The 14,357-nt window shown below is 52.7% G+C and overlaps 2 protein-coding genes across 4 annotated transcripts in view; one reads left to right on the top strand and one right to left on the bottom strand.

The window, feature by feature from the left end:
- Positions 1 to 2,903, top strand: part of SHANK1 (SH3 and multiple ankyrin repeat domains 1) — a 43,253-nt gene extending 40,350 nt beyond the window's left edge. Inside the window, exon 22 of the mRNA XM_073796676.1 lies at positions 1,958 to 2,903. Coding sequence (XP_073652777.1) covers positions 1,958 to 2,675 — 718 coding nt within the window. The 3' untranslated portion in view covers positions 2,676 to 2,903. The remainder of the gene's footprint in view (positions 1 to 1,957) is intronic.
- A 2,309-nt stretch (positions 2,904 to 5,212) lies between these two features.
- Positions 5,213 to 14,026, bottom strand: C19H19orf81 (chromosome 19 C19orf81 homolog). 3 transcript variants are annotated; one of them, XM_033845659.2, is made up of 5 exons: positions 13,960 to 14,026; positions 8,024 to 8,096; positions 7,800 to 7,920; positions 6,452 to 6,591; positions 5,213 to 5,578 (listed from the first exon to the last, which is right to left on the bottom strand). In XM_033845659.2, exons 1-5 carry the CDS (start codon positions 14,024 to 14,026, stop codon positions 5,383 to 5,385), a joined length of 597 nt encoding a protein of 198 aa, XP_033701550.1. In that variant the 3' UTR covers positions 5,213 to 5,382. The 3 variants fall into 3 exon arrangements, 1 of the variants encoding a protein (XP_033701550.1); XR_004523428.2 differs by lacking the exons at positions 6,452 to 6,591; positions 7,800 to 7,920; positions 8,024 to 8,096; positions 13,960 to 14,026 and adding an exon at positions 6,020 to 6,216 and having other exon boundaries at positions 5,442 to 5,578; XR_004523429.2 differs by lacking the exons at positions 6,452 to 6,591; positions 7,800 to 7,920; positions 8,024 to 8,096; positions 13,960 to 14,026 and adding an exon at positions 6,104 to 6,222 and having other exon boundaries at positions 5,445 to 5,578.
- Positions 14,027 to 14,357: the final 331 nt, after the last annotated feature.

Raw genomic sequence — 14,357 nt, 5'->3', positions numbered from 1 at the left:
CTGGAGGTTGGCAGTGGAGGCCAGAGGGGCTGGCTGTGGGTAGCAGAGACCGTCTTCCACATAGCTGTGTCCCTTTAGGGTCCCAGGTGGTAGAAAGAAAACAGAAGCCGGGCTGGCTTGGAGAAGTTTGCCCTCAAAGAAGCATGCTTTCCCAGCCACTTTAAATTTCCCTTTATCTCAGTAGCTTCTGTGGTCTCCTCCTGTCACCATGACAACCCACATTCCATGATGAACAAAAAGAGTGATCAACAAAGGAGGAGACTGGCGCACAACTTGCCCGATGTCTGTTTCCTTGGTGGGCTGTCAGTTCTGACAATCCCTGAAATCTTCAGGTCCCTCGAGCCCCGTGCTGGTCAAGACAAGATGCTTTAGGGCACGGTCCGTGGTTACAAGTGTGGTTCTGGAGCCAGGCTTTTTTGGATCCTGGTTGCAGCCCCGCACTTTCTAACTGGGTGACCTTAGGCAAAGGGATCCACCTCTCTGTAGAAGAGGGACAGCACAGAACCTTTCTAAAAGGGTTTTTGAGGGCATGAGATGGGGGAGGGGAGGGGTCTCTTACAAAAGCCCAGCAAGTATAGATGGAGAAGTCCAGGAAGATGCAGAAGTTTTCTAAAGCAGCTAGCGAGTTGGAACGGCCACAGAGTTCAAGCCCATTCAAGACCTTCTAATCTTAGGGAAAGCATAGAGTCACATTCCTGATTCAGACACACAGAGCGAGTGGGGAGAGGGGTTTTTTTAATCCTCTTGTTCTGCAGAGCTCACCCTAATTCTCCTCGAGGGTTTGATATCCACATGGTGATATTCTGAGGTGGTTTTTGAGGTCTTTGAGATCTTAAGGCATCTCACTGATGATTCTTAAGTCTTCTGGGGAGAGGAAAGGACGCTTAATTTAGTTAACAGATCCACCAATAATTGATTTGTCATCTGTTCTGTACCGGGTGCCCTTCAGGGTGAGAGGGACCCCACAATGGACGAAACAAGCAGAGCATTTCCCTCATAGACCTCACAGCCTAATGAGGCAGAGGCGGGGGCCAGGCAGTAAACAAAATCATTGTCATCATCCTAGGGGAAAAAAATGCAGTAACGCGATGGTTAGAGAAAGTCTCTCAAATAACGGGCGAGCTGAGCAGAGACTGGAGGAGGGAAGGAGGCAAATCGTTTGGCTCCCTGGGGGAAGAGAGAGCTAGGCAGAGGGAACTGTTCAAAGGCCCTGAGGCAGGGACTGTTCTGGAGGGAGCTAAAGGGATGAGGGGAACCTTTTCCTCCCCTTGTTTCTTCTCTCTTTCATCTCCCTCTCCTCACCTCTCTCTCTCTCTCTCTCTCTCTCTCTGTCCCCCGTCCCCTTCCATCTCTCTCCCTTGAATGCTCATCCTCTTTTTGTTCCTCTCTCACTGTCTCCCTGTCTTCCACTCTGCTGTGACTGGCCATACCCGGAAAGGCAGTATAGGGTAGTGGTTAAGAGCTCAGACTTTGGTGCCATATAACCGGGCTCTGCCACTTCCTGGCTGTGTGTCCTTAGGCAAGTTACTTAACCTCTCTGTGCTGCTGATAATAATAGTAACCTGCATCAGGGCTGTCACGGGGATTCCATTGAGATGGCGATATGTAAAAGCACTTAGAACAATGCCTGGCACACGTGAGCATCAGTAAGTGGTGGTGATTATTATTATTATCACTTAATGTCTCTTTTTCTTTCATCTCTCTTGACTGTCACCCTCTCCCTGTCCTCTCATTTCTCTCCCTTCATTTTCTGTCCTGACATCCATCTTACCCCCTCGCTTGCCCCTTCGATCTCTCCCCTTCTCTCTCCTCCAACTCTCTACCCCTGCCCCATGTCTCTCTTCCTCTCCCTGTATCTTGACCTCTTCCTCTTTCTCACCCGCCTTTGCCACCCCCGCCACCCCCCCCCCCCCCCGCAACCCTTCTCCTCCACCCCTGCCCCGTTGTCACATTCCAGACTCTCGGAAGACTCCCAGCCCTCGCTTCTCTCCAAACCTGTCAGCAGCCTGTTTCAGAACTGGTCCAAAGCGCCTCTGCCGCCCCTCCCCACAGGAGGCGGGGGCTCCGCTTCGGCCGCTGCGGCCCCGGGGGCCACCTCGCCGTCGGCCACCTCCTCCTCCACGTCCGCCCGCCACCTCCAGGGCGTAGAGTTCGAGATGCGGCCACCTTTGCTCCGCCGGGCCCCGAGCCCGTCCCTGCTGCCCGCCTCGGAGCACAAGGTCAGCCCTGCGCCCCGGCCCTCCTCCCTACCCATCCTGCCTGCTGGACCGCTCTACCCGGGCCTCTTTGACATCCGCGGCTCCCCCACCGGAGGGGCAGGAGGCTCGGCTGACCCCTTCGCCCCTGTCTTTGTGCCACCGCACCCCGGGATGTCCGGGGGTCTCGGCGGGGCCTTGTCAGGGGCCTCGCGCTCCCTCTCACCGACCCGCCTGCTCTCCCTGCCCCCGGACAAGCCGTTCAGCGCTAAACCTCTGGGGTTCTGGACCAAGTTCGACGTGGCCGATTGGCTCGAGTGGCTGGGCTTGTCTGAGCACCGAGCCCGGTTCCTGGACCACGAGATCGATGGCTCCCACCTGCCCGCCTTGACCAAGGAGGACTACGTCGATCTGGGGGTGACCAGGGTGGGCCACCGCATGAACATCGACCGGGCTCTCAAATTTTTCCTGGAGAGGTGATGGCTGGCCCGGACGGACCAGCCCGTCCACGGAACCCTTGAGCCTGCTGGCCTCTTGACCTCTGAACCCTGACCTTCATTCTCTCCCCGGGCCAGGGACTCTGCTAAAACTGCACCCTGACTCGTCTCCCAAGGCCGGAGGTCACCAGGTGGCCTGATCTGGCCAGACATTGGCACCTCACAGGAGGGGGCAGCTGACACAAGACTGTGTGTGTGTGTGTGAAGCGGGGAGTGGAGTTGGGGGGGGGGGGGGAAGGAAGAAATCACAGAAGGGGATGAAGAAGGAGGGAAGGGTCGATTCTGGGGAGGAGGGGACAGACAGAGCCATAGAGGGTCAGCCCTGAGCCTGACCGGATGGGGGTCGTCCCCCAGGCCGCAGGGGAAGGCGATGCCCTCAGATTCCACCACCTGCCACCCTCTAACAACCCTTCCCCCCTCTCCAGGCCCCTCGGCTCTCCCCACCCTCCCCTCTCCCCAGCACACACAGCAGCCCCCCGGCCTCTTGCACGCTCCTTTGCACGCCTGCTCACCTCTCTCCCCTCCCTGGGCTACAATTTTGCACAACTTTGCCCTCTCGCTGTCCTGCACACTGCGCCTTCGCTTCCAGCTTGCGAGGCCCTCAGCTCTCCAGCTCACGCTCAGTTTCCCTGGCACACCGTGCGTCTCTCTCCCCACGCTCCACACCCCCTGGTCTCTCACACTCTTGTTTGCACACGCTTCCTCCGGGGCGCCCTCCCTTCCACCCCTCACTCCCGAAAAATCTCTGGGCCCTTGCTGCAGACACACTTGGGACACCCTTCCCCTCACCTTCTCACAGACTGTGCGCCTCTCCCGACACTCTCACCTCCATTCTCTCGTAGCACTTTCCCCTCTTATTCTTGCACCCCCGCATTCTCACGCTACACGCCCCTCCCCCCTCCCACTGTTGCTTGCACCCGTGCCTCCCAGGAACCGAATCTCTCGCAAGTGCTCATGCCTCCCCGCTTTGCCGGGCTCCCGACTCCCTTGCACCTTTCTTCCCCAAATCCTTGTCCGTCTCCATCGTCAACTCTTGGGTGAACCTTCTGGCATGCTCGCTCTCGCGCACTCATCCTCCCCAGTGCTTCCACTGCTCCCTTGAAGCTTTCTTCTCTTCCTTAATGTTCTCGCCTTCCGTGGCCCTGCTTGCACACTCATTCTTGAATTTCTACTTGTTCATGTCAGCTCCTGGGTGACTTTTTCCATCTCCCCTGGGGAACTCTACTACCTCTTTCTTTTTGCACACTCATCTCATTGCACACGCGCTCTTCGGCTGTATTGTTGTTTCTTTTCCTGGCACTTTTTTTTTTTTTGGTCCCGAAAGACCAGCTCTTCCGGTCGTTCACACTCTGCCTATTCTCTTAGCTCTTTACACTCTTTTTCTCCTTCTGGCAAGAGAAGACCCTACGCACACTCACTTCTTGCCCAGTTTGCTTCCATACTTCCTCCTCTCCCTTCCCCGGGCTTGGCCCTCTCACCTCCCCTCCTCTCACTCTCCCCAGCCTTCCGGTCCATCCATTTTGCCCGAAGACACCGCTCCCTCATCTCCTAACCTTCCTGTCTCTTCAAGAAACTCCTCCCTCCAGCATGGCTGTTCCTTCCTGCACGCCTCCCCCTCCCTTTATTCCTGGGGCTTGGGAATTTTAAGCCACCCCTTCCCCTGGAACACCTCCTCCCCTACTGTGGGCAAAGGGGGGGAGGGCATCGCCCTCAGGTCCCCCCACCATGTTCAGCTGCCAAAGAAGAGAGCTCCCCCTCCTTCCCCCAATTCCATTCCCACTCTGCTGCCCTCTACCCCCGAGGCGGGGGCGCTCCGTCCATGGGGGGAGAGTGCTTGCAGCCCTCTCCCCTCACCACGTCAGGGATCTGCGGGGAACCTTGTGGGAGGGTCGTGGGAGGGGGGAGGGGTGGCGAGGAAGGGAGCGGAGGTCGCGCTGGGCCCCTACCCGCCCCCTCCCCCTTGTCCGCAGGATGCCCCCCGTCCGCAGGGGGCCTGCGCGGCGCCCGTCTATCAAGGGCTTGTTCATTCTGGATGGGTGCCGCGGGGTTGGGGAGGGTATGGGGGGTGGGGAGGGGGGAGGGGAGGTTGGGGTGGGGAGGGGGAAGGGACTGGATGGGGGGCAGCGCGGGGCGAAGAGACAAAGCAAAAAGAGGAACGATAACAAAGGAAAATACAAAAAAAAAAAAAAAACCTAGAACACACACAAAAAAATCCAGAAAAAAACCTGAAATAAAAGCCCGAGAATTGTCTTCCAAGGCGGGTGGGAGGAGGAAGAGGAGGGGGGCGGATGCGGACGTCTGGTTCTCGCTGGGACAAGGATCGCACGCGTTCAAAGCCCCGGCGCCCGGGTCTTCCCTCTCTCGGGCCTCAGAGTTCATCCCTCAAGGGATTGGGACCCAGGTGTCCATTTCCAGGGACCGGAGGAAGATTTGGGAGGCGGGATTATATCGTGGGGGTTCGTCCCTACCCCCCATCACCTCCCACCCCCTGACTCCCCACCAAGATTTTGCAGAGAGAAATGGCTTTTGTACCAGGTCATTCTTTATAATTAAACTCACAGTATCCACCCCCTCGAGCCGACCCCGCCTCCTTCCTGGGAAGGCAACGCCCCTTTCCTTCGGGATTCCGGGTGGGTCGCCCGAGCCCGCTGGGCGGTGCGCAGGCGCAGCCGGGGCCCGCCCCCAAAACGTCAGACTTCCTCGGTCGGCTCCGCCCCCAGAGCCTCGAGCATGCGCCGTCGGACCAGGGAGCGGCGCAGGTGCAGGCGGTAATCGCCCAGCAGCAGTTCGTCGTTGCGCACGAGAAGGTGGTGGAGCCCGCGGAGGCGGAGCCCCGAGCGCAGTAGGCGCGAGCGAGTCTGGAAGTCCGTGACCGTGATGAGCCACCTGCAAGGGGGCAGGGCCAAGAGGAGAGGGGCGGGGCGGAGACGGAAGGGGAATCGCTGGCCTTGATTGTCCCAGAGTCCCTGCCTGGTCCCTGTTCGTTTACCAACTCCAGTCCCTCAACCCGTCACTACATCCCTAAACTCTCCAACCCTGCACTCTCGCCGAGGTCAATCTGTACTTCTACCCTCACCTGGGTCAGTCTAGGTCCCGTCTTCTCTCTCAGCCTGGCTCTGTCGAGGCTCCATCTTTTTAAACCGCCGCTCCAGGGCCTTATCCTCATCCAGCAGCTCCAGGTCCCGCCCCCTCAGTGTGGCTTTCAGGCCCGGCCCCGCGCCCAACTAGACCTCCAGGCCCACCGATCACTCTGGCCCCGCGCCTGCAAAGCGCTCAGTCCCGGCTACGCTCCCGCTCAGAGCTGTTTCCCATGCTCCGACCACACACCTCGGTCTTGCGCATCCCCGTCACCACCTGGGTCACTGAAAGTCCGGTTCCTCACTCAAATCCCACCTTCTTTTCCGATCTCACCTGCCCCTGCCCCTTCACTGCGCCCACTCTCGCCTTAGCCCCTTCTCGGCTCTCACTCTCTGCGGGGTCTGGATCCTTATACCAACCACGCCATTCTCCGGGCGCTCCTGGCCCCGCCCCCTCACTGCCCTCACTTCTCCGCCCCGCCCCTCACGGAGCTTACTGTTGGCCCACATCTCCTATTAGCTCCCGGCCACTCAGAGCCTCCGCCCCGCCCCGCCCCGCCCCGCCCCACCTCTCACTGCCTTCACTCCCCTCCCGGCTCCCCCATCGCGTTCACCGCGGTCCTGCCAGTTGCGGTCCTGCCCCTCCCGGTCGCTCCAGGCCCTGCCCCCGCCAAGGACTCACCGGTCCCGGCGCCCAGCAGTCCCACAGATGACGTTCACGTTCTCAAAGCGGATGCTCCTCACACGCCCGCTCTCCATGGCCCCGGGTAACTCGGCCTCCAGCGCCTCCAGCACCTCCAGGTGGGTAAGGTCCTCTTCGGGCTGGGGATGTCGGAGAGAGAACCTCCGTCAGTGACACTCGGAGTTCAGTCCGGGTGCAGAAGTCCCCACCCGAGACCCCACCTGCAGAACCTGCCAGAGCGGGGAGGATAGGAATCTTTCAGGTAGCAAGGCATCTACTGCCATTCAAGGTCATTCTCCAAAAAAAAAAGCCAGTTCTCACCAAACCGATTTGCCAAAAGTCAATGAAGAGCTGACTGAACGATTCACCGATTTGGCCAACTTTGCCAATCTACTGAAAACCTTTCCAGCAACCTGCGTTGGATGGCGAGACTCGGGCAGCCCTTGAAGATTTCCGCAAGGATCTAAGCCGTAATTTTTTCCTTTTTTAGTCATATTAGCATTTTAAGAACTATTCAGTTCTCAAAAAATAAGGCTCGTAGGAGGATATGACGTCTTGTCAATCTATTTTGCATTCAGAAACATATATTGATCATCAACCACGTCTTCAGTCTGAGATTACCGTGTCGAAGGCGATACCCTATGTCATGACATATAAAATTGCTGCGAAACCACAGTGAAATCATGAAATTGGTCACCTCCAGGAAGGCAAGCCTTGGATGTGTATGTTGGGTGTGTATGTTGGGTGTGTGTGTGTGTGTGTGCGTGTGTGTGCGTGTGTGTGTCTCATGTTCAAAAACACAAAGAAGCGGAGCAATAGGGTGGGGATTGGTCCCATAAACAAGAACAGCAATCCCTGTGTTGAGGCCCAGTCACACAGATGAGCTGAGGGAGCACTTCCGAGGCTTCTGCCTGGCGAGCCTTGTTTAATTCTCAAATGGGTGAGAACTTAATAGATACCTCCTCTGAGGCAGGAATGCCCAAAGGATCCGTACACTGAATAACCAAGTCACTGAATCTGTCAAACAACGGGCTTTGTGAAATGGATTTTTGCGATATCTGTAAATTTTACAGAATTTCATAATAGGTGGATTAGCAGGACTCCCTCTGTCCTCAGTGTCCCCTCTCTCTGCCTCTCGGGCTCCCCTCTGGGATCAGCAGTGATACATTTGATGATGAACCCTCTGACAAATTCACTATCAATTTTCAGCCACTTATCCTGGTGCCAAGCCCACAGCTGATGAGCTGCAGAGCCTGGATTCAACCCCTGTCCACCTCACTTCTGAGCCTGTGTCCTTCCCACCATGCCACCAGGGACCTGGGATCATGGGGGTGGGGGGGACACTCACTGAGGTCTCCATGCACAGACAGAGGGGCTGGGCAGCAGGTGGCATGGGGAACTTGCGGATGCACGGGAGCTCTCGGTCCAGCGCCTCGTATTCTGCAATGACCTGGCGCAGATACTGCTTCCTGGGAAGACAGCCAGCGGACAGGGACCTCACAAAGTTAGGGGTCCAAGCCACCGCACTCAGAGGATCTCAGATCAGAAATCATGGGGCCAGGGACCACTCACGAGGATTTGACAGGTCTGCCCAGGCTCCGAGCCTGCGTCTCCTCTAGGGTCTCTAGGTCCACAAGAAGTGCTCCTGCGGATGGAAAACCCAGTATCAGCTGCCTTGAGCACTCCTCGCACGTCATTCCACTTGAATAGCATCACCAAATGACTGTCCGTGCCACCCCCAGGATAGCTCTTATGCCAGTTGTTAAGCTGTTGTCTCTCAGCCCCAAAGGACTCTACCAACCCCATTTCCACTCGGACAGTTGGGGTCCTGTTAGGCTCTGCCTAAAGGGGGTGCTAGCGGGAGACCGCAAGCCAGGAGGAAAGGGAAGGGATGTGCTCCTTTTTGCTTCCTATTTCCAATCATCCCATCTTAGCTTCTTCACTGCAGCAGCATTTGAATCTAGTTATATGGTTTTTCCAACACTCTCAGAACTGGCCTCTTGATTGGAACTTGATTCATAACAGCTTTCAAATCTGGACTCTTCTACACAACCCCTCCATCGACATCGGTCTCTTCTATGGCCAACTGCTAGTTGTCCCACATAATCCATTTCCCCTTCCTCTACAATCCTAGAGTTTTATCCAGCTGGAAACAACAGTTCCCAGCCTCCCTTGCAGCTAGGTGTGGCCACATGACCAAATTCTCGCCAACACTGTTAGCAGAAGTGAGGGGTGCAACTTTGGAGTCATTTGCTTAAGAGAAATTTTCTTGGCTTGGACTCAGTGCCCCTTCCCTTGGACCGGAATGTGGATGTAGCAATAAGCCAACTTTATTCTTGCTAGAGATGATGGAGCGCCATGGGTCCCTGTATTCTCGAGGGGCTGAGACATCCCACCCATCCAGACCACCTTCCTCCTCTTACACGAGAGAGAAACCAACTGTTTTCTTAACGGCATTGAGTTTGAGGGTCTCTTTGTTACAGCAGCTGAAAAAATGCAGAAAGCAACCCCTGACAGCCAGGAGCTGGCCTGGCACTCCCAGAGGGACCCTGGTGACCTCCCTTTGGACATAAGGAATTTCACAGAATTCCAACAGCAGCCAAGGTCACTCTGTGACCATGATGGGCCAAGATAAAAAGAAGACCCCTCTGGAGTCATGTCTCAACACAGCACAACCTCGACACTGCCGAAACCACAAAACAGACCAAATATTCCCCTCTGGGCTCAGAGCTGATGCTGCTTTTTTCCCAACCAGTGTTAGTGCCATTCTGATGGCTCTCATGTCGTGGACTTGCCTCTGCTTCCTGCCAGCACGTGATCCAGAGCAAAGCCTGCTTTCCAGATTCCTCCCCAAGTCACCTAACTCAGCCCAGGTCTCTAAAAACCTCTTACTCGGACATTGATGTGTTACTCTCTCCCTCATTCAGTAAACTCAGCGGCGTGCTGGTAAATGTCCTCTCTCCCTCCCTCCCTCCCTCCCTCCCTCCCTCTCTCTCTCTCTCAGCATCTGCCTGTTTTCATGGTCTCAGTACTCTCACCCTGACCAATTTTATGCTACCCATGGTTTTCACAACCAGCTTGCAAAATTCACCACTCGGCTCTTGTGAGCTGGGACAGGCTGTCTCCAGCACAGGGCTGTGTCCCAGCTATGCTCCTATTGCGGTCTTTGGCTTCAGCACATCAACACAGCTCAGCTTGTACCATAGTAAGCCCCCCTCTCTGGTCCCTGTTCTTCCACCTCCCATCTGTTTTGGCAGGGCAGCTAGGGTGATCTTTTCGTCTCAGCACCACCAGAGGCTTCCAAACCACCGGAGGCTTCCTCTTGCCTTCAGCATAAAGTCCTCCCTGTGATGGGGACTCATTCCTCAATGTGTGGTCTGGGGAGCATTTCAGGGTCCACCCCAGACCTATTGGGTGAGAGTCTGCATTTTAGCAAGATCCCCTTTGAGAAGCACCTGCCCTGCGTGTGGTCACTCTGATGACCTCTCTGATCATTTTTCTCCAGCCATACTGGCCTCCCTTTCATCCCCCCAACATAGTAATCTCCTTCTCAAATCTGTCCACTTAACAATAATAATAACTACGTGTTTACAGCCCCCTTTAAAAAGCCAGGCACCTTTTAAAGTGTTTTTCCACTGAATCTTCAAAACAGCCTTCTGAGTGAGTGTAGTTTAACAAATGATGAAACGGAAGCACAGAGAACTTAAGTGACTTGCCCAAGGTCACACAGGCCAAGTGACAGAATCAGGATAAAAATCTAGGCACTGGATCCAGAATCTGTGTTCTCAATCCCCCAGTCTGCTGCTTCTCGCCCCACTATTGTCTAGACAACAGCTTCCTAACTTCTCAATATATATCTCTCTCTCCCTCTTCATTCACCCCATCAGAAGCATTTAGAAATGTAGATCTGACCACATGGCCGTTTCCATTTCCTCAAAACCCTCCCAGGACTTCTCACTGTCACTGGGATAAATTAAGACCAAGATCACACATGACCAGACCCTGCTGATGTCTCAAGCCTGATCAGACACTATCGTCCTCCTCACTTGCTGCATTCCAGAAACATTGCCCTTCTGTGACTTGAACTCTCCATGCTCCCTCCTGCCACAGGACCTTGACACATGCTGTGACTCCGTGTGGAACTCTCTTCCCCCTCACTTAGCTCATCAAGTCTCCCTAAGTGTGTCAACAGTTCCTGTCATGAACTCATGACACCATGTATTTGCTCTCATCACAGTTGCAATTTTACATTTACTTCTATGAGTCTCTAATTATAATGTGAGCAACATGAGGTCGGGGACTTGTCTTTCGCTCTTGGCGTCTAGCAAAGCACCAGGCACCTAGCTGTAAGTATTTATTGAATAAAGACTGAAGGAATATAACCATCAAATGCAATATGTCAACTCTGGGTCTTAATTAAAACAAACCAACTGTGAAAAATAAAATTTTTAAATAATTAGGGAAATTTAAATATGCACTAGGTATGAGATGATAGTCAAGAAAAATTGTGAATTTGTTAGGTGGAATTAATGGCATGGTAGGTCTGTTTTCTAAAAATCCTTAGCAGTTAGAAACACATGCTTAAGTATTTATGGGTGGAAAGGAATTATGTCTGGGATTTTCTTTAAAACAAATTTGTCCTATAGAATGTCCCCCCAGAAAGTGTGTATGTGTGGGTTGCTTAGATGAAACAAGATCAGCAAAATGTACATTGTCTCTATTTTTGTGTATGTTTGAAATTTTCCATAATAGAAAAAATCTTTTAAATGTCTATCATAAGTAACTTAGAAATAAAATTATACGCCCTGGAAATGTGTGTGAAATGACTAAAAAAACTGACTCTAGCAGCATCAAAGGTGTATGTTTAAAATGTAAATAAAACTGTTTCTCATGAAATGTGGCATTAGAAATAAAGATTTCTAAATTACAACTGTGATTTTAATATATTTGTTTCAATGTATATGTGTAACTTAGTAAAGGTATAAATTTAAAAATAAATACTTATTGAATAATTGAGGAAACACGACACTTTCAAACTTCAACAGGCATCTCCAAGGCCTCCTGTGTGCCTTGGAGAATGCTGCAGACCAAGAGATTAATGAGACCCCAGCCTGCCCTCCAAGAGCTTCCAGTCTGGTGGGGTAAGTGTTCACTGTAAAGGGCAATACTTGCTACAATGGACGTGTCACGAGGCAGAGAGGAAGCCCAGTCTGGGGGCAATCAGGGAAGGCTCCTTAGAGGAGGTGATGTCTACAGCAAGACTTAAGGGATAGGAGTGGGATAGGGAGGATGGGAGGGAGGCGCAAGAGGGAGGGGATATGGGGACATATGTATGCATATGGTTGATCCACTTTGATGTACAACAGAAACTAACACAGTACTGTGAAGCAATTATACTCCAATAAAGATATATTTTTAAAAATAGTGAAAAAAAAAAGACTTAAGGGATAAAGGAGTTGTTTGCTAAATAAAGAAATGGCAGAGAAGGAGATGTTTTATGCAGAGGGACCACGGGGTGGGGGCGGGGGGTGGGTGCTAAGGTCTTTAAGCAAAAGAGAATATTCCCAGAATTCTCTTCAGGTCCAAGGCTAAGGAGTGCTTATTGCAATTGTAGGTTATTAATTATTTGTGAGATAGTGTGTTTCATGTCTGTCCTCCTTGCATGAGAACCAGCTGGGTCATTTCATTCATTACTACAGGCAAAACACTTGGGACCCACAGGCTTTCTAATGGCCTGAGCCAAAGTTTGCAACCTGACAAGCTAAAAATGTTATTGGTTCCAAAACACCACAAAGGAAACAGCAAAACTGAAATGAACAAATATCGATCTGCAAAACGAGCCAACTGGTCAACTCAATGTCACTCATCTTTTCTGGAGCTACACATAAAGTATACTTATCAGATGGGTACCTCCGTCTAGGTTAGAGATGATGTGGGGTGGGGCGTCTCCAAATGAAAGAGGTCTTCAAAGACACTAAAAGAGACCCGAGGACAGAGAAACTGTCTGTTTTGCCACTAGAGCATTTGCTATGCCTAGCTTAGCCCCTGGCACAGAAGAGGTGATTCACTTTGTTATAAAGCAGAAACTAACACACCATTGTAAAGCAATTATACTCCAACAAAGATGTAAAAATAAATTAATTAAAAAACAAAACTATAGTTGCTAGGTCCCCCAGAACTAGAGATTCTGGTTAATTGGGACCTGAAGTAGGATTAGGTATAGGTTTTTTTAAAAAGTTTCTCCCACCTGATGCGTAGCCCCACTGACTAAAATAATCATGATAATCTCGTTCCTTTTGCCAGGGATTGAGACAAGAGTGAGTGGATGACTTAGTGCTGGCCAATGAGATGTGAGGAGAGTTTATTTGGGGTTCTTAAAGTGAAGACCTCTGGAAGTGATGCCTGAAACTGTGGCAGCCATTTTGTAACCATGAGGTATGCAAGCTGGTGTGCAAAGGGGTTATATCCCAGACCAAAAAGCAGGGACATAGAAACTGGCTTCTCAGTGACATTCACTGAGCTGCTGACCCAACCAAACACAAACCCTGATCCACCTCTGGGCTTCTCTTTGAGTGAGACAATGACTTTCCTATTTTTATACTGCATTAAGTCCAATTTTCTATCACCTGCTAGCCAAATAAATCCTCACCAAGATATTACTTGAGAAATGTCGTATGAGTGAATGAATGAATGAGCTGTGCTAAAGTGGAGTGGAAGGAGGGAACCCTGGAAGATGAGCCTGTCAGCTAGTGTCAGGCCACACAGGGCCTCAAACAAAAGCTTGAGGGGCTAAGACTCTCTCCTGGGAGTGATGGGCAACGTGGAAGAGCTGTGAGCAAGGGAGAGACAGGGTTAGTGCTGGGTGTCAGAAAGGCTCCTCTGGAGCTATGTGGGGGATGGGCTGGAGGGGAGAAACTGGAGACCAGGGAGTTACGTGGACAAAGGGTCCAACGGAAGAGGACAAGGCCTGAGCTGGGGCTGTGGGAAAAGAGAAGTAGGGACAGGGCAGAGAGAGTAAGCAGGAACATGGGGCTGGGACTGATGGCTGTGGAGGTAATGGGAGTGGGGGAACAATGCCGGGCGTCTAGACTGGGTTGGCAGTAGCACCATTCAAACATGGGAAGCAGGGAGGAGTGGCTTTGGGAGAAGATGTTGAGGTCAGTGCGGGAGACAACGAGAACGTGAGGGACCAGGGTAGGGAGTCTATGGGGGATAATGGCCTCAGAAGAGTTGTTACGGCCCCAGAGGTTCATGGGAAATGTAGTTCTGGGTCCAGAACATTGGTCAGGGAATTGAAAGACCTCATGGGAAATGTAGTTTGAGGTCTAAAGGGTACGCTCAGGAATCTGGTAGACATAAGAATTTGGGGTAGCTCTTTCTTTGGAAGGCCAGTGACTCACTTAAGGTCACACTGAAAGCCAGGGCTGTGACACAGTGCTCATAGGAAGGACCCCACCCGCCCAACCCCACACTTGGATACAAACACACAAGCAGACACGATTCGGTACCTGCCTCCCTGTGCATGCTGGGGTTGCCCATGGTGGAGGAGCAGAGGGGCTCCACCTCGTGTTGCATCCTGAGAAGGTGGTAGGGGTTGTCTCAGGAGGATGGGAAGAAGAGCTCTGACCGGGTCACCCACCCCAGCTCCTTCTCCCCGCTGCTGCTTCCTCCTTCTTGTCTTTGAAGCCCCGGGGAAAAAAAAAAATGGAAGGCTGAGACCACATGGAAATCCAGTTTCCCTTAACCTCTGGGAGTCCCTGTGTGCCCCAATTATTTCTTTCCCACTTTCCTGCCTCCTCCTCCATGTCTCCCAGTCTCCTCGAGTTTCTTCCCCCACCCCTCTCTCTGCCCCCCTCCCTCCCTCCCTCCCTCTCTCCCCGTCTCTCCTCCAGTCTTTCCCTTGATT

Source organism: Tursiops truncatus, chromosome 19 (assembly GCF_011762595.2).
Source record: "Tursiops truncatus isolate mTurTru1 chromosome 19, mTurTru1.mat.Y, whole genome shotgun sequence".
NCBI classification, from domain to species: domain Eukaryota; kingdom Metazoa; phylum Chordata; class Mammalia; order Artiodactyla; family Delphinidae; genus Tursiops; species Tursiops truncatus.
The sequence above is the reverse complement of the archived record's forward strand: the minus strand, read 5'-3'. Positions and strand labels throughout refer to the sequence as shown.

Excerpts from the sequence above, each read along its gene's own strand:
- C19H19orf81 (XM_033845659.2), bottom strand. The coding sequence starts at position 14,026 with ATGCAACACGAGGTGGAGCCCCTCTGCTCCTCCACCATGGGCAACCCC. Across the intron at positions 8,097-13,959 it reads CAGCATGCACAGGGAGGCAG|GAGCACTTCTTGTGGACCTA; the intron begins GTACCGAATCGT and ends TTCCATCCGCAG. Across the intron at positions 7,921-8,023 it reads GGCAGACCTGTCAAATCCTC|GAAGCAGTATCTGCGCCAGG; the intron begins GTGAGTGGTCCC and ends CTGTCTTCCCAG.